At 36.3% G+C, this 23,351-nt stretch overlaps 2 protein-coding genes across 9 annotated transcripts in view; one reads left to right on the top strand and one right to left on the bottom strand.

The window, feature by feature from the left end:
• Nucleotides 1–9,399, bottom strand: part of LOC127442803 (single-stranded DNA-binding protein 3-like) — a 49,696-nt gene extending 40,297 nt beyond the window's left edge. For 3 of the 4 annotated variants that reach the window (XM_051701003.1, XM_051701004.1, XM_051701006.1), the window contains exons 1-6: nt 9,264–9,399; nt 9,047–9,161; nt 8,662–8,868; nt 8,064–8,136; nt 7,254–7,315; nt 6,951–7,035 (exon numbers count right to left, since the gene is read on the bottom strand). In XM_051701003.1, the coding sequence (XP_051556963.1) occupies nt 6,951–7,035; nt 7,254–7,315; nt 8,064–8,136; nt 8,662–8,717 (276 nt within the window). In that variant the 5' untranslated portion in view covers nt 8,718–8,868; nt 9,047–9,161; nt 9,264–9,399. The remainder of the gene's footprint in view (nt 1–6,950; nt 7,036–7,253; nt 7,316–8,063; nt 8,137–8,661; nt 8,869–9,046; nt 9,162–9,263) is intronic. The other variant, XM_051701005.1, reaches the window with a different exon arrangement.
• Nucleotides 9,400–9,586: 187 nt separating this feature from the next.
• On the top strand, nt 9,587–23,160 carry LOC127442796 (acyl-coenzyme A thioesterase 11-like). Of its 5 annotated transcripts, none has more exons than XM_051700991.1 (15): nt 9,587–12,212; nt 12,567–12,636; nt 12,951–13,011; nt 13,287–13,388; nt 16,141–16,288; nt 16,463–16,640; nt 16,914–17,033; nt 17,124–17,262; nt 19,385–19,440; nt 19,759–19,825; nt 20,400–20,483; nt 20,573–20,706; nt 20,946–21,073; nt 22,051–22,177; nt 22,713–23,160. In XM_051700991.1, exons 1-15 carry the CDS (start codon nt 12,029–12,031, stop codon nt 22,822–22,824), a joined length of 1,710 nt encoding a protein of 569 aa, XP_051556951.1. In that variant the 5' UTR covers nt 9,587–12,028; the 3' UTR covers nt 22,825–23,160. The 5 variants fall into 5 exon arrangements, with proteins under 5 accessions (XP_051556951.1, XP_051556952.1, XP_051556947.1 ...); XM_051700992.1 differs by having other exon boundaries at nt 9,589–12,212; nt 16,968–17,033; nt 20,946–21,077; XM_051700987.1 differs by having other exon boundaries at nt 9,590–12,212; nt 20,946–21,077; nt 22,713–23,159.
• Nucleotides 23,161–23,351: the final 191 nt, after the last annotated feature.

Raw genomic sequence — 23,351 nt, 5'->3', positions numbered from 1 at the left:
TGTACAAACTGTAACACACTAAAAAAAACACCTTTAAAAACAAGGCAATGCCCTGGGAATACTAACACTACTAACAACCTTTAGTGTTTTGCTCACATTTTAAGATAAAGATTTAAGAATTTTTTCTTCTCAGGTCACTTTAACCTTTTTAAAGACATTCAGATATCTTAACTGGTAAACAAGAGAGATACTGTTTAGGAATAGGATTTTTGTAGTTTATGTAAGGACTAACATGTATAGTAACTTAGCTTGATTGACAAAGTGTTGGAAGTTATTACAGGTGCTTATTCTTTAAATAAAGCCCCTTTAATAAATATAATTGACAGTGCTGTCAAATTTCTGTAAAGTATGTCACCCTCACTTAGGATGAACAAGGGGAACTGAAAATAATGAATGGTGAATTATGTCTTTATGTCCTTGGAGATTCCCCAACACAAACTATAAGAAAAGAATACTACTTTGTTTAGGACTATCCCCCAAGCAGTTAAACAGTGGGAGCTGAAAAACTATTTTTCCTTTGAAATTCATAAAGATATCTGTGGAGACACCATGCCTGTTAAGCGTGGGGGGAGGAGAGTGTCGGCAGTCAGGCGCAGGCAGACACAGGCACAGTGTGTTTGCTTGAGGCAGACCACCCAGGTCACCTGCCACCTGGGCTGTTGCCATGGCAACCATATCCTTTCCAAACAACTACATTCAGGTGAGATGATGGAGAGAGGGGAATGGGCAGAAATGCTTTACGTGTCATGCTGACTAAAAGTGTGTGCTCTGTTCTCTATTCTATGAAAGAATAGCCAGACCCCCACAGGATGCACATTTTTATATGCTTTCTAAATCTGCAGAATGAATTTAAATATCGTAAAATGTGTTACATAGAGCTGAGACTACTACAGTCTTGTTGGTAGTTCAAACTAGCCAAAGTAAATGAACATGCAAGGGGTGGCGGATGTGTAGAACTTTCTATATGACATGATTAGAGATGGGAAATTGAACTTGTCAGGGTTAGGAATGGGAATCGTAAGGAATTTTATGATTCCGGATCCAATTCCTCTTAACGTTTCCAGTTTCATAATTGTTTCATTAACGATTCTTTTAGTTCTTTTGAGGAAAAAATATTTGGAAATAAGAATGCAATTCTTATTGCATTTACTGCCCTTTAGACATAAAAAAAAAAAAAGTATTTTTAATTAATATACATTCACTGAGCACTTCATTAGGAACACTATGGTCCTAATAAAGTTCCCGAGATGCTATTCTGCGCACAACAATTGTACAGAGTGGTTATCTGAGTTACCATGGCCTTTCTGTCAGCTTGAACCAGTCTGGCCATTCTCCGTTAATCTTTCTCATCATCAAGGCGTTTCTGTCCGCAGAACTGCCGCTCACTGGATGTTTTTTGTTTTTGGCACCATTCCGAGTAAATTCTAGAGACTGTTGTGCGTGAAAATCCCAGGAGATCAGCAGTTACAGAAATACTCAAACCAGCCTGTCTGGCACCAACAATCATGCCACGATCTAAATCACTAAGATCACATTTTCTCCCTATTCTGATTGGTTGATGTGAACATTAACTGAAGCTCCTGATCCGCATCTGCCTGATTTTATGCATTGCACTGCTGCCACATGATCGGCTGATTAGATAATTGCATGACTAAGTAGGTGTACAAGTGTTCCTAATAAAGTGCTCAGTGAGTGTATTTTATTAATTCATAATTTTTTATAAAATACAACTAATTACAACAAAATTAAAAGTTTTTGGTTCATTTGAATTCGGACGTGACGAAATGAATGACTTCCGGTTCAGTATGTTTTTCATTCACTAAAAAGAAATACTGTTATTGATAGTCATTAGTTCAAACAAAAAAAAAAAAAGGAAAAAAAAAGCCCAAATAACATCAAAAGAGGTAGAATGCATTCCAAAATATTTTCAAGCAGAGAGCAATATCATAGGAAATTCAAGCAGATCAGTGGCAGCTAGTCTTAAGCCTGGACTCAAGAACACTACTAGATTCCAACCCCCTCAAAGACATACATACCCCCCTACTCAACCTAGCTGGCAAGACAACAGTCAAGCAAAATGAGAGAGAGAGAGAGAGAGAAGGAAATTCCTGGAATAGCTCAGAAGTAGAGGGCCGCCTTTGTAACCACTCCTGTCACAGCGTGTCCACGCAGTCTATGAGCTGAGCCAAGAGCAGAGGCTTCCTTATCAGTGAGCAAACTAATTAACCCACCCTCATACACACACACACACACATACAGAGAGATACGTGCTGCTGACCCTGAACTCATAAAAGAAAACACTGTGGAAGCCCCTCATATTTTTCCTGGCCCTCATTTTGTTATGTTTATCTGCAGCATACAGGAAAAAAGGTGAGGATTCAACCAAGGCCTGGACCAACTCCCCTCCCCCAGACTCCACTCCTGTTCTCTCTCTGCCCTCCAAAAACCCCTCTCTCTCTCTGTCTTTAACTTCCTTCCTGTATTCTCCACTAGGCTGAAATCGCAGATGCTGATCCATACAGTTACACTTTATATTAGGTGTTTTTAATCACTATATACCTACATTAAAGGGTAAAGCATTTCATACAACGTACTTATTGTGTACAAATGTAATACTCTGCGAAACTATCCCAAGATAAGCATTTGCTGAAAAAATAGTTAGGGTTGCTCAATTTTAGCATATAAGCGCTTTACACATTTACTGTGAAGTGCACAGCACATGCAGACAGTATATTTATTTAATTAAACTGCAACCTTTTGCGGTTTAATAGTCACACTAGACTTTTTTTAATTTGGTTAATTGTGCATTCTTTTTTTCACAATAAGTTTAATTAGTGTGAGAGCATTTGAAAGCAGTCTTGTGTCAGTCAGACAGTACACGAGTATCGAAGTAGCTCGGTACTACTGGTACTGCATAAACACTGGTATCTTTTTTATTTTTGTATCGACTTGGTACTGAAATACCGGTACTTTTGACATCCCTAAAGACACCTAATATAAAGTGGTACTGTGAGTAAAACCTTTTAGTAACTGTACAGAAATAAAAAACATGCTATGTACAACACAGAAGGGGTTGTTAATGTTTCCAAGGTTTTCAAATTCATTATGAAATTGATTTGTTTATTCTATGGAAACAAGCCCTTTGAAATAGATGCACTAATCTGAGGTCCTTAAACATGACGGTTAATGAAGAATGGCTAAAGAACTGGTTTCCCACGCTTGGTGTGTATAGACACCAACATGCACCCTGTGTCTAACCAGACTTGTCCTGACAAGCTGATATACAAACCTGATATACGATAAAAGAACCAAAAGGGTTAATTTTTTACAGCCATTATGTATCCCTGATGTCACAGTAAAAAAACAAACACAGAAAAGGAGTGAAGGGAGGAGGGAATGTGTGTGAGTGTGTGCGTTTGTGCATGTGGCCGAATAGGGCCCCAGGAGACAAAGGATTGAGATCCTAAGTGTGACCTTACATTGGATTACATGAACCTCTGATTGATTAAAGCAATCAAACTATGTTAATATAATTAATTACAGAATACACAAGGGACTAAATAGTCTTCACACTTTCAATGGCCAACGACTGAATACTGACACAGACAACAGTCAAAGGTGTGAGGAAAACTGAGCTGTGAGAAGATTTGACAGTTAAATCAATGATTCTCAGCAAACACTTGCTTCTTTACATTCTGCTGTTGATCCAACCATTTTAATACTCTCTCACTTCAAAAACCTGTCTTGTGAAAAAGAGCAAAATGCCTCCTTTGCCTCTGTTTGGATGTGATTCAACAATTGTCCACAGCATTCCTGGAAAACATCAATCAACATATGACCGGAAACAATCTACCAATATTTTGTGGCAATCTAAGTGAAGTTACTGAAACTTGTGCTTCAATTATGAGAGGTCTGTGTTTTGGTTCCTGGCCATGGCAGTTTTTTTATTTACTTTTTTGCCTCCCAGGGAGGTTGGGCGTGTGCAAAACACTTTCCGTCTGTGTCAGAATTCAAAAGCTAAAAAGCAAGAGAAGACCAACATTATCAGATCCTGTAAGCTCCCCGCCCCCATCAAACCACATCGCCCACCATTTCAGGTTTTAAAGGGCCAGGTGGTCTTATAAGACATGGCTGCTTTGTTTTAATGGCAGAGACATGGATAAAACTGGACCTGGTCAAACTAAGAATAGTGATAACTATGCAAAATAACTGTAAAAAGTAAAGCTAATTTCTATATATGCATGTACAGGGGTACCCAATGTGCAGTCTCTATACTATTCTTGAGAAGTTCTTACTTTGAATCGTTATTCTATTGTCATCGCACTAGAGTTAAAGTTATGCAATCTGAGTGTCTGGTGTGGAGGGGACCAATGCTCACAGCATTGAACTACAAAATAAATCCTCACAGCTTACTCAACTTAATCCCAACTAAGAACATGTACAGCATTTTTAAACTCTGGGATTTGAAGAGATTTGTGTAAGACTGTTTTCTGTTTCAAATAATAGAAGTTTTTCCATTCGGAACCTTCTGACCCAAACCCATCATGGTCAATGCAACAAAGTAACTGCAATGATCCATAATGGAAGAGGATACTGTATATACCTAAACGAAGAGCATTGATATATTCATGTATTCTATTAAGGTTACTGATCTCGCGGTTTGTCTTTAGACAACCTTTTGTCTGCTAAATCAGCCATTTCAAAATTTCTGAATAGTGCCCTAGTGGCTGAAGTTGGAATTACTGTTAATCAAATGCGCACCTTTACGCGACACAATGCGCAAGCAGAAAACATGAGCAAACATTATCCGAATTAAACATTTGAGTAGTAATTACATTAATCTACACTGGTGGCCAAAAGTTTGGAATAATGTACAGATTTTGCTGTTTCAGAAGGAAATTGGTACTTTAATTCACCAAAGTGGCATTCAACTGATCACAAAGTATAGCAAGGACATTACTGATGTAAAAAAACAGCACCATCACTATTTGAAAAAAGTCATTTTTGATCAAATCTAGACAGGCCCCATTTCCAGCAGCCATCACTCCAACACCTTATCCTTGAGCAATCATGCTACATTGCTAATTTGGTACTAGAAAATCACTTGCCATTATATCAGACACAGTTGAAAATGATTTGGTTCGTTAAATGAAGCTTAACATTGTCTTTGTGTTTGTTTTTGAGTTGCCACAGTATGCAATAGACTGGCATGTCTTAAGGTCAATATTAGGTCAAAAATGGCAAAAAAGAAACAGCTTTCTCTAGAAACTTGTCAGTCAATCATTGTTTTGAGGAATGAAGCCTATACAATGCTTGAAACTGACAAAAAACTGAAGAATTCATACAAAGGTGTACACTACAGTCTTCAAAGACAAAGGACAACTGGCTCTAACATGGACAGAAAGAGATGTGGAAGGCCCAGATACAACTAATCAAGAGGATAAGTACATCAGAGTCTCTAGTTTGAGAAATAGATGCCTCACATGTCCTCAGCTGACAGCTTCATTGAATTCTACCCGCTCAACACCAGTTTCATGTACAACAGTAAAGAGAAGACTCAGGGGTGCAGGCCTTATGGGAAGAATTGCAAAGAAAAAGCCACTTTTGAAACAGATAAACAAAAAGAAAAGGTTAGACTGGGCAAAGAAACACAGACATTGGACAACAGATAATTGGAAAAGAGTGTTAAGGATCTTAACCCCATTGAGCTTTTGTGGGATCAGCTAGACTGTAAGGTGTGTGAGAAGTGCCTGACAAGCCACATCTATGGCATGTGCTACAGGTAGTGTGGGGTGAAATGTCACTTGAGTATCTGGACAAACTGACAGCTAGAATACCAAGGATCTGCAAAGCCGTCATTGCTGCATGTGGAGGATATTTTGATGAGAACTCTCTGAAGTAGTTTAAGAAGTTCTGAAATTTTTTTTGAAATTGTAATAGTAATTTTTCACGTTATTAATGTCCTGACTATACATTGTGATCAGTTGAATGCCACTTTGGTGAATAAAAGTACCAATTTCTTTCTATAAGAGCAAAATCTGTACATTATTCCAAACTTTTGGCCGCCAGTGTACTTGTATGTATCCTAACCCTTACACTACCGAGAGACCAAAACAGCATTCTTTCAAATTTTTCTTTGCAAATGTAGAAGCTTCCTTTTGAGAAATCAAAAGAGATGGCTCAAAAGTGATCAAGTAGTTATTTCAAAGGGACATCGGAACCAACGCAGATTTCCAGCAAGAATATGTTGGAAAATTCTATCATTAGAAGTTTGAATTAAGAATATGAGTTTATATTTCAGGCCAAATAGGCACAGCTTTGCTAGTTATTCTGCAAGTCTATTTCTTCATATGTTTCATATGTACTTTTACAATCTCACTATCACTCTGTATACAGTGTTATATAGTCATACTTTATTTAGATATTTAAGCCATATTCGTTGGGCTTCATGTATTATATAGTATACCAATTCCAAGAATTTATCTGTTATCTGTTCTCAGAAAGCGCTCATGTTTACAAACCCATGTTTACTGTACACATTCATGCAGAAATTACACCATCCAATAAAAATAAAGCATGCAGATCGGCAAAAGGATATTTAACACAATATTTAACCTAAATAAAATCCAAATAAAAAGCAGACCCAAAATCAAAATAATATGGGACCATCTAGGTTCCTCTAGCTCAACTGGTAGAGGATGGCACTAGCAACGGCAGGGTCATGGGTACGATTCCCAGGGAACATACAAACTTACAAACTGATAAAAAAAAAAATGTATACCTTGAATGCACTGTTAGTCGCTTTGGAAAAAAATTAAAATCTGCCAAAGGCGTAAATGTAAAATCTCATAGAGCTTCACACCAAAAAGCTTTGGCTCATGCTGACAAAGCAGATCTCTTCTGTATGACTGTCATGTTGGTGAAGGGTGAATTAAGCATGAATCACTTACATAGTCATGAAAGGCCTTTGCTTCAGTGGAGTGATCACATGTGTCCCTTCTCTCAGGTGCTGCACAGTACAGGTCCCAAAACACACTGCATAATAAGAACATTGTTTGTAATGAGAGGATACTGCCGTGTCACAATACGCTTAGTGATCAGTAGTACACAACAAGGCAACAGAGCAAATAACACAGTGTTTAAAAGGAGTATTGAAAATAAGAGTATTTTATGATACTATAGTTAAAAGTTAAAAGATTATAATTCTTAAGATTCTAAAAAATGACACAAATCAAGTATCAAGTAATACTCACCACCACCAAGAGTGCAGAAACCCTGGCGGTTCCCCAAGGGTTATGTTCTTTTCCCATCTTATCTGAATATAATAAAAACAGAGAGAGTGGATGAAGAAACTTTAGCAGACATATGAAAACACAATGTTTTTGGTCAATGTACGTGAACATGCATTGCATATCCACTTAAAGGGATATTTCACCCAAAAATGAAAGTTCTCTCATTATTTACTCGCCCTCCTGCCATCCCAGATGTGTAGGACTTTGTTTCTTCTGCTGAACACAAATTATGATTTTTAAAAGAATATCTCAGCTCTGTAGGTCAGTACAATGCAAGTGAATGGTGACCAATATTTTGAAGCTCCAAAAAGCACATAAAGGCAGCAAAAAAGTAATCCATACAACTCCAGTGGTTAAATCTATATCTTCAGAAGCGATATGATAAGTGTGGGTGAGAAACAGAACAATATTTAAGTCCTTTTTTACTATAAATTCTCCTCCCTGTCCAATAGGTGGTGATATGCACAAATCGCCAAAAACAAAAGAAGAAGAATGTTAAAGTAAATGCGGAGATTTATAGAAAAAAAAAATTAAATAAATAAATAATAATAAAAAAAAGTTGTGTGGATTAATTTTATGCTGCCTTCATGTGCTTTTTGGACCTTCAAAGTTCTGGTCACCATTCAATTGCACTGAATGAACCTGCAAAGCTAAAATATTCTTTTAAAAATCTTTGTGTTCAGCAGAAGAAAGTCATACACATCTGGGATGGCATGAAGGTGAGTAACTATCCCTTTAAGGAAAAAGATGTACTGTATACTTCATACACACCTCTGATAAAAACGTCTGTGCAGATTTCTGTGCTCCAACATGTAGCAAGTATTCATAGACGTACAGTGCCAACCTGTAAAAAAAAAAAAAAAAAAAAAGATGCAATCCAATAAAACTCTCAGATTTCTTTCTGTCCAACTAATACTTATATCTTTCCCAGAGATTCAGCACGTTGCCTCAAGCAACAACTGCTTGCATCTACATACTACATTTCCTGATGACTCTTTGAGCAATTAAGCATTATAATGATTAACAGCTCAAATGTCATCGAGGAACAAATCTACAGTAAACAGAGCGATAATAAAACGATAAAACGCCGTATAAACTGTAAAGGGCGTTTGCAAACTGAAATAATGCGAGAAATATTCTTCTCACATGAAGAGATACAAACAACATAATTCAAAGAGAGTGAACTTAACCTATTGAGGAAAAAATATTACAAATATATATATATATATATATATATATAAACATGAAACATATATCAGTTTTCCACTATAACATCACTGGAATTGTCGTAACTGGAGTTGGCATTATATCCACATCAAATCAGCTGTGCATGAGAATCAGCTTGTCAACATAAAGAGATCAGACTTACTTTTCTCGCGCTTGCCCGTCCGATGGCACCGCGGTCCCTTTACTCTTCGTGAACATGTCTAGCGTTTAACACAAACGCGTCTGCCAGCTTGACTGCGATGTGTTTCCTTCTGCTCCAGCTGTCAACGTGTGGCCCGCCTCTGACCCCATCCGCTTCAACCGACCCTGGCCAGTGTCCACAGTCAGATCATGAACTGTGGGCGGGGACCTGTGGTACATGATTGACAGGTATATAGACCAATGACTGAGTTCGACACAGCTCAGAATTCCCTCATTTGCAAAAAAGTTAAAACCATGAGAGCAACCTCTTCGAAATTGACGGGCTATTAATTTTGAGCTGTTGGTGGATTTTAATCATTAAAAAAATAGAATAATTATGAACCTACCTCAGTTTTCTGTTAAAGGAGCGCTGGCTGTTTGTTTCTATAAATCAGCCCTTATCTAATTCATCAACTGTCTCGTGTTGTAGTCACAACTGCTTTCAAAGTTTTGTTGCGCCACCTGTCGGTTTACACATGACAGCAAATTAGCCAGCAGCATTAAAACAGGTGTCAAAACGGTCTATTTTTATAAAAACATGTTTTTTCTTTGAGGTTTACTCACATTTTTGAGAGGTGTAGTTATAGGTATACGAGAAGGGTGCTTATAGCTCCGTGTACATGACGGAAAATATGTAAACATGAGACAAGGGGCGGTGAAGATATTGAACACGTCTTCGCGCGGTTGAAGTGCTGCTGGTACAAGGTAGTGCATCTCATTCCGCTGACCTCGCGTGCGGAGCAGGGCTTCCGTGAACTCGCTGTGTGTGTATCAATGGAGTTATGACGGTCTTGCGAGTTTCAAGGTTGCTGTCTAGAATTTAACCGTACTCCCAAATCAAATCGCGGTAAGGGCGTGAATTATACTGTATATAATCTATGCATCAAAGCACGTCTAGTCTTGACTGCAACATAGTTACAACGGTTGCACGTCTGTTCGGTACAATGTAAATGTACTGCGTTAACCACAAACTTACACATAACATATACTTATGTTAAAGAAAGTGAGTTTGTAGATTAAGTTATTGGTACAGCGAATAAAATGGAAAGTTATTTGACAGTAAATTAAAAGAGTTTGACTTTAGAAGTTACGGAAGATTGCGCAATCAGTAAGATTGGAAGTAATACGTTGCAACGTGTAATTGCAAGTTGTGAGATTTACGTGTAATTGCAAGTTGTGAGATTTACGTGTAATTGCAAGTTGTGAGATTTACGTGTAATTGCAAGTTGTGAGCTATTTAGATACAATGACATCACCACCAGTTTATTTCTGAAGTGCCTCAAGATGTTCAGTGTGCTGGCAACTAAGATGAAACTCAAAGTTTTCAACTTCAAGTCTACTGGACCAGGGGGAAAAAAAGAGTTTTTTGTAATTTTATTTTATATATATATATTTAATTATTAGTATTCGTTCATGTAAATCCTTTATGTAGCCTACTTTTTAGATAACCATTTTATTATTACATTACCAGTGCTGGGTAACATGTAATCTGGATTACGTAATCAGATTACAAAACCAAATTCTTGTAATTAGATTAAATTACATTTTAAAATACTTGTAATCAGATTACATCAACTTTTTGTGTATTACATAATTACATATTAATCAGGCAAAGGCAGTAAATTGTTTATTATTTATTTATCCCTCTAATTCTTCTTCTTCAATAGTTTACATGTTTCATTGTAAATCAGCCTACAGCTGATGTAAATTCGATAAGTCTTCACATTTTTTCAAATGGAGGGGGTCGGTAGTGTTATTGCACATACAGACCTGATATTAGCCACCAGCCATAATTACACTGAAAATGGAGCGGTAACCACACAAACTGTAAATGCACAACAGATTAGTGCAGTAAAGTTGTTTAGTTTCATGAATTGCTTTTGTACTCGCTGTTATAAAATTTACATGAATGCGCTTTTGCAACAACTTTTGTGACATCGATTCACACATATAACTGATCTGATCTGTTGTCATTTGTAATGACAAAATTTCCAGAGTACAAACATTTTAAGTGCTTTTTTTATTTCACTTAGAAACAGACAAAGAAAATATCATATTTTGATCCATTAAGTACATTTTTTACTTTACATTTAAGCACCATTGTCAAAATGGTACAATCTTATCCTACTCAAATGCATGTGACATCAAATAAACAAGAATTAGGTCAAAAGTAATCCAAAAGCAATCAGATTAGATTACCTAAAAAAGGTGTTGATTCCTATTTTAGTCATGTAATTTGTAATCAGTACCAGATTACAATTAAAAAGTAATCTACCCAGCACTGTCCATTACAAAACACCTCTAATAATAAATAAATGGATAAATGAATAAATCATTGCATTAAACACTAACGGTTCAAGGAACGAAAACCGAAAACGAATGAAAGTTTTAGCAGAACGTAACCGAAAACCGGAACAAAGTGATTTTCAATTGTTCCGGAGTGAAAACGTTATTTTTAAATGCTGGAAAGCGGTTATAACTGGTTAATTTTGTTACGATAATTTTTTCATGAAACCAAATGCCAAAGGGTTTATCACAGTAAATTTCTGGAACTACATCACTTAATGTTCCCCGAAAAAATGAAATGTGCTTTGATCCTGAAGGAAACTTCTGCATCACACATTCTTTGCCTAATTGCCTGTTGTGGATGTCGCATTCTGTGAATGAAGAGCTTTTTAACAACTATGTATAATTACTACATATACATGCATGGCTAATCCAGGTAAAATGAAAACATTATTAGAGGTAAAAAGTACATTTCTCAGTTGTTTCCAAGTCTTCACTGATTTATTGTTAGATATGATGCATTAATACAGATTGGATGCCGCTGGGTTTTGACTCAGAAACAGATCTGTAAATAAAATTATACTTAACTTTTAATTAACTTCTTGTTATGATTTCTATGCTGAAAAATCCACCACACTGGGGGAAAAAAACCCTGCTTATTTTGGTGAGGTAAGTGGCTTATTTTGGGCTTGTTTTTCCAGACAATGTTGCTTGTTTGTCTTGCGAGATCTGGGAACACTGCAATTTGGTATTTCACCCACCCCTTAGCACAGATTACTGTCATTTTTAAAAGAATGTTATTAACCGTTCTTTTATTTTGTTCCTAACTGGTAACCTTTTGGAAAGGAGGCTGCAGAACTTCTGAACCGGAATGAAAAAAATACAGTTTTTGCTCAGAACAAACCGAAATGCAGAACATTTTGTTTTTAGTCCCTGCTTATTTAAAATTCAGCATCACTTTTAATACTTGTGTGGTAATTGATTTGTAATATTAGTATGTAACATTTTAGTGCTCTCTGCAAAAGGACCCTAAACCCATCAGCATGGCATCAGAGTCCAGTCTTATGGAGAACCTACAGGACCATCATCTGGAGGGTGAAGGGCAGCATCGCAACCCTTCAGAGGTGAAGATGAGCCAGATAGTGCTGCCCTGCCATGCAAACAACTGCAGGGAACTGAGCATTGGACAGCTGCTCAAATGGATGGACTGCACAGCATGTCTGTCCGGTGAGTTTGCACAATGAATGAAGCACCTTTGACCTGCATTGTAACGACTCCAGAAGTTCTCTTTATGAGGATATGTGTGATAATGCTGAGGATTTGTTTGCAATGGCTGAGCTAGCCTAGAGCAAACATTATGTAGCTGCGCGCAGGACAACTGAATGTGTTCTAGACTGCAAAAACATTACTTTGACTGTGCTAAATGAATTATTGGATGTGTTTGGGAAATTTCTCACATTAAATCTGTCAGTCATAAATAGGGCCCAGTTAGATAACTCGATGAGACAGTTAAATTGTCTATAAATTGTGTGGGATTCATTAGTTTCAAGAGTCTTATTGCTTTATCTTCTTTCATTCCAGCTGAGAGACATGCTGGATGCCCCTGTGTAACAGCATCTGTTGATGACATCTACTTCGAGCACACCATTGGGTATGCAAGAGATATCTCTTATATTTTAGATAATTAGAACCATGTCGCAGTCTCTTTTGAAAAACATCCTAACCAGCAAGTCATTTTGCCTTAGGGAGCTTTTTTTGCGCTATTAAACTACTATTAGGCAAAAAGTGTTAATTACTCTGTCAGAATGTGGGAATACAACAACAGCAATCAAACATAACTTTGATTAGTAAGGAGATGCTCAGTTATAAAAGACCAATGTGGGAAAAAACACTAATATGTCATACGCCAATGTAATTTACTCTCTGTTTATATTTTACTTTAAAGACACATTTATTTATTTTCAGTGTTGGACAAGTAGTCAACATCAAAGCCAAAGTCAACAGAGCCTTCAACTCAAGCATGGAGGTAATAGCCAAATTTCTTTTTCAGCCTAGTTAAGGGATATTTTTTATTGTTAAATCAAATTAGTCTTAGACTACCCAGAATTCAGAGTTCAAAGTAATTTACAGTGTATTTTCATATCTAGAGTTTACCTCTACCAATACCCACTGAAGTTTTTCAGAGTGTACCCTCGCAGTGTACTTTAATGTATTCTCTTTACTTTATGACTTTTTTTTATCAGTATGATGTCAAATAACTTGTATTGGTGTCAAATGCAAATGTTTTGGTGTGTGTTTGAGGTGGGGATAGAGGTCAGCTGTGAGGACCTGCATAGTGGCCGACATTGGAGAGTCTGTCAGGCTTTTGCCACATTTGTTGCCAGACGCACAGGGACAAACAAGGTGTGAGATGACAGTTTTTACAATAAGTCCTGAATCCACTAATAATATATATAAATTATATATCAGTTCATGAAAATGCAGAAATTTTAAAACAAATATGTTTAAGAAAAACACTTTTTTTTTTTTTTTTAAACACATACTGCCCTACAAAGGCAAAATGCAGTAATTACACATTTTGTCAAAATTTCGCTGAAAGCGAAATCAGGTCTCTTAGGCCACATCCACACTAATCCGTTTAGGTTTGAAACATCCATTTTCAGTTGCCTAATGTCATCGTTTTCCAGAGTATGATGTGGGCTGGGCGATATATTGAGTGTACACTATATTATTGCTTTGATTTTGCTGGCTATATAAAATTAAGCAATATCGTTAATATCACAATGACTGAAGTGTGCTTTTTATTTGGCCACTACATTTTCTAAAGAACGTGTCATTCCACTCATTTTACGATCATTCAGGGCTGCACAATTCATCAGAATAACATCAAAATCTAATTATAGTCAAATGCAAATAAATCGCAAAAGGCTATTTAATTCAGTTAAATCATGGTCTGTGTGTGCTTTAAAGGAATGTTCCCTGTACAATATAAGTTAAGCTCAGTCAACAGCATTTGTAGCATAATATTGATTACCACAAAAAATAATTTCAACTCCTCCCTCCTTTTCTTTAAAAAAAAGCAAAAATCTGGGTTACACAGTGAGGCATTTACAATAGAAGTGAATGAGGGCCAGTTTATTGTGTTAACAGACTTACTGTTTCAAAAGTATAGCCAAAAGAAGTAAACAGTATTCATGTTAACATGATTTTAGTGTGATAAAAAGTTATAGCCAATTTAGAATTTAAGTCCTTTTTTTGCTCTAAATCTCCACTTTCACTATTACTTTCCGATGTGAAAGTTAAACTTAACAGGATTTCAGATGTAAATGTGTAATTTATAAAGTAAAAAATAATTTAATTATTGATCTGCTTCTCATCCACACCTATCATATCACTTCTGAAGATATGGATTGAACCACTGGAGTCTTATGGATTACTTTTATGCTGCCTTGATGTGCTTTTTGGAGCTATAAAGGTCTATAAAGATCACCATTCACTTGCATTGTGTGGACATACAGAGTGGAGATATTCTTCTAAAAATCTTCACTTGTGTTCTGCAGAAGAAAGTCATACACATCTGGGATGGGATGAGGGTGAATTTTTATTTTTGGGTGAACTATCCCTTTAATGGGTGTGTGCGTGTGAGGGGCTAATGATACCAAGAAGCTTGAATGATAAGCTCTTTTCAGCGGCCTCAGAGAGGTTTGCATGCATGAAGGCAAATGGTTGCAGATTCACACATTTACGCTATTCCTTTGTTACCACTAAAAGTTATTAGAAACATTTTTAAATATGGGACACGGCATCAGAAAAAAGGTGACAGCGTTTCACCAGATTTGTAATGAGCAAAATTAAAAATGCTGTTTGTCAGTGTGTCAAATACACACTGACACTGCAGTGCACTTTAAGTGTTCCACCAAAATAAAAGCACCAGATGGAGGTGAAGTAAATATGACATCACTTTCAGCTGTCTGCCAAAATAAAAGCTCTAGGTGAAGTAAATATGACAAAAATATATATGTTACTATTGTACAAAACAAATATACATTTATGATTTTGGCGCTTTTATCCAAAGCAATCAAATATAATCCTCATAATAATTATAATAATAATCATATTAATAAACCAGTATTATATTGTAGCATAGTCAAATTCAACTGAGCTCCAAAAAGTGAGTGAACTCCCTATTCATTCACAAAAAATGTTTTAGTAAAAATACACTATATGTATGCAAATAGTGTTTTTTTTTACTGTTTTTTTGGGGGGTTTATATAAATGAAAATGATTATATATCGTCCTTCCTTGTGTTAATTTAGTGTAAAACATGCTTTCATTATCTTTAGATTTTTATTTCATGCATTAAATATTTTCAGTCTGCTTGGCTTCAGTGGCTGTTTGGTTTAAATGATGGAGAAAAAAAAACACACACTTTTAATGCCATTTCAGAACAAATACATAATTATTGAGATATATATTGAGTAAAGAAGCTGAAAATATTGAGATATAATTTTTGAAGCCATATCGCCCAGCCGTAGTATGCAGTAATGGAGAGCGTTTTCGAAATGCTTAGTTTTGGGTGGAAGAAAACCGTGTTCTAGTGTTAAATTAATGTGTTTTCAAACAAAAACCTATTAGTGTGAATGTAGCCTTAGACTATGATCTGTTCTGCGACAGATGAGTTTGGCTCAACTATGCTCAAGTTCACAGAACACAGAGTGAAATTATTTTATAATCCATATTTGCTGGGACTATTAAAAAAAACAAAAAACATTGAAGCCATTTGTCTGAGTTTCAGTGTTGATGTAGTTAGGGCAGTATAAACTGATTTAACTACCCTAGATTTTGTTAAAGCTGCAGTGTGTAATTTGTGCACCACAAGCAGCACCAAATGTAATTGCAATACAATCTGTTTGTTTGACCGGCTCAACATTTACATGGCATTATTGTCTCAACCAGTGGTGTGAGATTAGGGCACGACCTCCTGTTTGCATGAACAATTGAAGATTGGAGATTGTTTGAAAACAGTCATTATTTTTGCAATTCTGTTTGGTTTAAGTTGATGGAATATATTTTAGAACCAGTGACTACTATTAAATTATAAATTAACTATTAAAGTATTATGAAGATAATAAACCTGTCCGAACAATGATTGCAGGTGCAGCTTAAGCAGGTAGTTCCCTGCACACACAGAGAGCAGGTGGAGCACAGTTTAGCAGCTGAGAGGAGAAGAATGAGACTCATTCACCATGACATCATGCAGGACTTGCTCAATAACAAGACCTTCCAAAGAAGTATCAGTGAGGGTAAGTTTCGTAAAAGATAGTTCCCTCTAGTGCAAGACCATACCCTTACTTACTACACTTACGTCCGCAGACAGAATGCTTAGGCCCATGTGGCAATACCTCAGACAGCCTTGAGTGACTGTATCTGATCTAGACTATTTAAGTTCCTTTGAAGCGTCTATTTTGTGTCTTGAGGAGGGATTGTTTATGTGCCAGGGGCAGAGAGCCGTGATGAATTGGCGGCTGTTTCGACAGAAAGAACTCGAGTGGAGAGTGTTGAGCTGGTACTTCCTCCCCATGCCAATCATCAGGTCAACACATTCGGAGGCCAAATTATGGCCTGGATGGAAAATGTCGCTAATATCGCAGCCAGGTGTGTCATTTGGATATGCTACACATACAAAGTGCACTTTTATACTAATATTTAGCCTTCTCAAACCCTCATCCCACACTAGATCAGAGTTCAAGGTTTGTAATGTTGTCACAAACAGGTACACGAGAGACTTCCATGATGACATTTTTGTTGCTTATTTTCAGGGATTAAAAACATGAAACACTATCTTACAGCTCTTTCTTGATTATACATTTCTCAACTTCACATATTAAATGTTTCACTTTCACTGTAATAGCTATTTCTTCAAAACAGCCGTTTATGTAATGCTCATCCCACCCTGCGGACCATAGACATGTTTTACTTTAGAGGCCCCTCCCAGGTTGGAGATCGCTTGATTCTGAAAGCCATTGTCAACAACACATTCAAGAACAGGTGAGCCTGTATAATAGGCAGCTAAGCACTGCATTCAGCTTTTTATGTCTACACAATAATGGTCATGCAGCAGGATCTCTGGTGTGACAGTATGGAGGTAGGCGTATGTGCTGAAGCCTATCAAGGAGAGGAACCTCTGAGGCACATTAACAGTGCCTTTATGACGTTTGAGGTGCTAGACGAGAATGGAAGGCCACGCCCACTGCCCCCTATAAAACCTGAACCTCAGGTGAGGAGTCCAATAATGGATGCTGAGATAAGGTTCAGACCACTTTGAAGTAAAAATAGCAGATGTTGTTTTGAATTAAGTAATTTGCTAATGTGATTGATTTTGTGTTGAATGAAATATACATTCACTGAACACTTTATTAAGAACACTATGGTCTAATAAAATGGCCAACGTGGTCCTCAGCTGTTATAGCCCATCTGCCTCAAGGTTCGATGTGTTGTGCATTCTGAGATGCTATTCTGCTCACTACAATTGTACAGAGTGGTTATCAGAGTTACCGTAGCCTTTCTGTCAGCTCGAACCAGTCTGGCCATTCTCCGTTGACCTCTCTCATCAACAAGGCATTTCCGTCCGCAGAACTGCCGCTTACTGGATGTTTTTGGTTTTTGGCACCATTCGGAGTAAACGTTAGAGACTGTTGTAAGTGAAAATCCCAGGAGATCAGCAGTTACAGAAATACTCAAACCAGCCCATCTGGCACCAACAATCATGCCATGGTCGAAATCACTGAGATGACATTTTTTCCCCATTCTGATGGTTGATTAGTCATGTTCACACATTACCTACAATTTCCAGTTTAGAGGTAATGTGTGAACACGGCCCTTTTGAAAATACTGGTAAATTTTGCTCTGACAATTTTCCTTAATGCGAAGTTGTTTCATTACCTATACATTTCCTTATTGATGGTATGTGTGAACAGCACATTTGGTACATTTACCAGTAAAGGCAACCCAACTATTTTCCTGTAATTTACCTGGTTGCATGTGTGAACGGGGCTATTAACTGAAGCTCCTGACCCATATCTGCATTATTTTATGCATGGCACTGCTGCCACACGATTGACTGATTAGATAATCGCATGAATAAGTAGGTGTACAGGTGTTCCAAATAAAGTGTTTAGTGAGTGTATATTATATTATAATTATATTTAATAAAACTATGAATGTAGTGGTAACACTGTACAGTAAGGATCTATTCTGCATCAAGGTTCTATTACGTATCAATAACTAACAATGGAAAATACATTTTACAACATTTATTGTATTTAATGTATTTAATTTGATTTATATACTATTCATTGTTTGTCCATGTTCATAATGCATTAACTAATTGTAACAGTTTAAGTATAGGCAAGGAGGCAGCGGGAACAGGCTGAACAGTCAACTTAAAGGTTTAATTATATAAATGAACTTAAAACAACATAAAACATAAACGAACACAGACACACATGCAGCGTGGCAGCATGCGTCTCTCTCTCTAACTGTGCCTCCGACACTCCTTTAGCTCGCTCTCCCACTGATCAGCTGATTCAGCACAGGTGTTGGATCAAATTGTGATCCAACACAATTTCCCCCTAGCCCCGATAGGGTATGGGGTTATGGTTAGAGTTAGGGTAGTGTAGGTTAGGGTTAGGGTACGTAGGGTAGGGTTAGGCTTAGATTTGTGCATGGGGGAATGCATTCTGACAGTAGAGAATGTTACGGTCAGATACTGCTCACACCGGCCGTGCACCATCACGGCTTGGCCACGCCCTCCTCCTCGTCACACTTATGTTAATGTGTACAACTTTGGTAACACTTTACAAGAAGGTTCCATTCGTTAACATTAGTTAATGCATTAAACATCATTAACTAACAATGAACAATATCTTTTTACAGCATTTATGAATCTTTGTTAATGTTAGTTAATAAAAATACAATTGTTGATTTTTAGTTCATGTTAGTTAATAGTGCATTAACTAATGTTAACATATACAAATTTTGATTATTTTTTTTTATTAATTTATGTTGAAATTAACATGAACAAAGATTAATAAATGCTTAATAAGTATTGTTCATTGATAGTTCATGTTAACCCATGTTGTTAACTAATAATAACAAATGGAACTTTATGTAAAATGTTACCACAAATTTTAATGTTACATTTTGTACAAGTAAATGTTGAAATTAGCATTAACCATTATTAATAAGTGCTGTAAAAGTATTGTCCATTGTTAGTACATGTTAACAAATATAGTTAACTAATTTAAATGAAAACAACATTGGTGTATAGTGTTACCAATATAGTTATGAAATTCAGATTCCTATTATGCTGTTTTGAGTGTATTATTCTGAATTGACAGGAGGGGAGGAGGAGATACCAGGAGGCTCTTGCCAGGAAGAAGATTCGGCTTGATAGGTAGCAAACTCAATTAGTTACTAGCACAGATAACAAGGCCTAAGCTTCTTATTTCATAATCTCATAAAAGAAGATGTGAGAAGAGTCGGCTAGCTGTAACATCCTAAACTCACCTACAGATGGCACTGTCACAGTGCATCAATACTAAAGAAGTCAAGGCTATACTGTAGATTCATAATGTATAAGGAAGGACAGAAATTAATTTGTTGTTTATTAAGAGAGGGAACTATTGGAGTGGATTATTCAGGTACATTGTTTAGCCGTATTGTTTATTTTCTCCCCCCAAAAAAGTCTCAACTAGTCTTTTTGGCTTCACAGGAAGTACATCATCTCGTGTAAGCAGACCGAGGTGCCGCTGTCCGTCCCCTGGGACCCCAGTAACCAGGTAATCTTTCCTGCTACAAAAAATGCAATATTTAACTTTAAAGTGTGTAGACTTGCGGCACAAAACACCCCGCAAAAATAAGTGTCAAAAACAGCTATACTCTTCTTATATTTTAATCAGGGACATCAAGTCAAAAAAAGTCAATAAAACACATGCAGGCTATGCAGAATTTTGCAAATATGACTTTGCGTCAAAGGATATTTGTATTTTTAAAACAAGAACTTAGGCAAACAATTAGTGCTGCTTGTAATCAAATATGGTATTGTGGTATTGTACACCTTGGCCAAAACATGTTGGTGCTACATTTAACAAAGGTTTTAGTTACTCACATTGGTTACAGTGTGTTTACTCACCATGTTTACTATACAGTGTAAATGTTGTCTTTAGTCCAACATGGAAGATAGATCCTATGGATCTGTTTTATAGACCACAGCATTGGAAATGATTTATCTTAGAAAAAATTAATCACTCTGACAATCTGCATGAGATGATAAACACACAGACATCTACATAAGGATCTGGTACTTTCTACAAGCCACGTACATTTTTTATCCAATGATACCATCATTTACAGGTGTATCTGAGCTACAACAATGTGTCTGCTCTAAAGATGCTTGCAGCCAAAAACAGTTGGGTCCTCAGCTCAAAGAAGAACCTTGTAAGCACAGGTCTCAATGTATCAGTTATACATTTCATTGAGTGCATTGTCTTGAAAGTGTTAGTTCCTCACTGTATTGCATTGGGCAGGTGAGTCTGTATACAGTGGAGGAGAGTCAGAGTCTGTGTTTCAGGGTGGAGTCTGAGGTGGATGTGCCAGCACACAGAGCCTTCACCCTCGTCTCAGATCTCAGCCGCAGACACGAGTGGGACCAACACTATACGTAAAATACTCTACATACCACAGTATTATTACTATCCAAACAGTTTTAATAAGCACATGTGTAACACTTATACATAGTCTTATTGCAATATTAGTATTGATATATTAATATTGCAGTAATATATTAATATATTGTTAATCCTGACTGCTATACATTCATATATAATTTTGGAAAGTCTGTCATTCAAAAAAAATGCTATTCCAAATGTCCAAATATTTGTGTTTTTAAATCTTTTGCAGTCTTTGTGAGTTACTGATCAGGGTCAATGAGGATGATTGCATCTATCGAGTTGTCACTCCCTCAGTTGGTGAAGGAGGAAAAGTTCAGGACTTCATTTTATTAGCTTCTAGAAGACTGCCCTGTGAAAGTGGGTGAGGATGACTACAGCAGTGCTAGCTATTGTACATTTTAAAAGTCATTATGTGAAATGACAATGGCAATTTATGTATTTTAATGATTCCTAATTCTGAGTTAAAAAGGATATTAAAAAAAAAAAAAAATGTAAGACGGGACTTAATTTTATACATCAGGAATTGATTGAATCGTGAAAAGTGGGCGTTCCATACCAGAATGGAGTCAGGAGGTGGGAGGGGATGAAAAGTAACTTGTGACATCAGACGAAAAGGAAAGTTGTTTCATAGGGGGAGCCATTTATTTTTATTTTAAAGATTATTAAAGGGATCAATCACCCAAAAATGAAAATTCTCTCATCATTTACTCACCCTCATGCCATCCCATATGTGTATGACTTTCTGTCTTCTGCAAAACACAAGTGAAGATTTTTAGAAGAATATCTCAGATCTGTAGTTCATACAATATAAGTGAGTGGTGGCCAGAACTTTGAAGGTCCAAAAAGCACATAAAGGAAACATAAAAGTAATCCATAAGACTCCAGTGGTTTAATCCATGTCTTCAGAAATGATTTAATAGGTGTGGGTGAGAAACAGTTCAATATTTAAATTGTATGGATTACTTGCATGATGCCTTTATGTGCTTTTTGGACCTTCAAAGTTCTGGTCACCATTCACTTGCATTGTATGGACCTACAGAGCTGAAATATTCTTCTAAAAATCTTCGTTTGTGTTTAGTGGAAGTAAAAAGTAAGTAATACACATCTGGGATGGAATGAGGGTGAATAAATTATGAGATTTTAATTTTTGGGTGAACCATCCCTTTAAGAGAAACATTTCTTAATTTTGTTTGGAATAATGTGCACTGTTTGAATCATGCAATATAAGACCAGGAATGTGTATTAAGCAAATAAATAGGATCAGTTTTGATTTCATGTTGACTTTAAGCTCCTCTGCATGTCTATAGTCACTGGATTTGTTTTTGTTTTTTTAGGGATCCATATGTTATTGCCCTACAATCAGTCACCCTACCTACCCACCCGCCTACAGAGGAGTTCAACAGGGGTGAGGTGGTCTGTGCTGGGTTCATCATTTATGAGGTGTCAAAAAGTGTCTCGAAGGTAGGACACTGAAATACTGAATAGCTGCCCAAAAACCTGAAACCAATTTTATTATTAAATGTACTGAAATTAAAACAACATGAAAACATCTTCATAAACATCAGAACTGAAATAAAAATAAAAACTAACATAATTAGAAAAACACTTAAACTAAACTAAAATACATTTTCATGACTACAAAACTAAAATAAAAATTATATAACTTTAAAAAGAATTATAATTATAGTTTTGATACACATTATAAAATTTGAACCATTTACAACCCAACTTCATTTAACATGAAAATGCCATTAGATAGCGATAACACTAGACAGTCGTAAGAAATTTTACATTAACCATATTAAAATTATGTCAGAATTGAAACTGAAATAAAAACTAAATATACTGGAACTTAAAAACACAAAATTGAAACAAATTGAAAATAAACTTTGAAAAATTCAAAACTATAAAAACTCTGCCTGAAAGACTTCATAAGATTTATTCACAGCCCCACACTACTTATTCTGATGTGTCTGGTTTTTAATTATGCCCTCAGATTTCTTACTATAATCAGGCTGGTCCAGGAGTACTGCCATACATCTCCACTGACATCGCAGGCCTCTCGTCCAGTTTCTACTCAACATTCTGTGCATGTAGCCAGTACCTGATGGAGAACCGAGTCACTTCTCCTCTACTTGCCTCTGCTACATTATAACCTCCTGTTGTTGGTCTGAACACATCGTGATCTGCTACAACTGATGTTTTTACCTTATATGTAAATGCATGCTTTTAAAAAATCCAAAATTCATAAATGTAACATTATCCATATTGTACTGTTAACAGTTTTGGGATAGGAAATACATTTTTGTGTTTGGACAGTTATGTAGGATTTAAAAAATGAATGGGAATGTAAAACATTTAAAAATGAATGTGTTTAGCGATTATGTGCAAACATTGCAATTTAACGTTCAAACTGTTTAGGGGCATTTTTGTACTGTATGTTTATCTGAATATATATATATATATATATATATATATATATATATATATATATATATATTTTTTTTTTTTTTAAGGTACAGCAGTTTGAATTAGGGCTGGGCGATATGGCAAAAAAATTAAATCTCGATTTTTTTCAAATTAAATGTGATTAAATAAAAAGTAACTCCAACTTGATTCAAATAACATGTTCTGT

The sequence above is a fragment of the Myxocyprinus asiaticus genome, chromosome 6 (assembly GCF_019703515.2).
Source record: "Myxocyprinus asiaticus isolate MX2 ecotype Aquarium Trade chromosome 6, UBuf_Myxa_2, whole genome shotgun sequence".
Lineage (NCBI taxonomy): Eukaryota > Metazoa > Chordata > Actinopteri > Cypriniformes > Catostomidae > Myxocyprinus > Myxocyprinus asiaticus.
The sequence above is the reverse complement of the archived record's forward strand: the minus strand, read 5'-3'. Positions and strand labels throughout refer to the sequence as shown.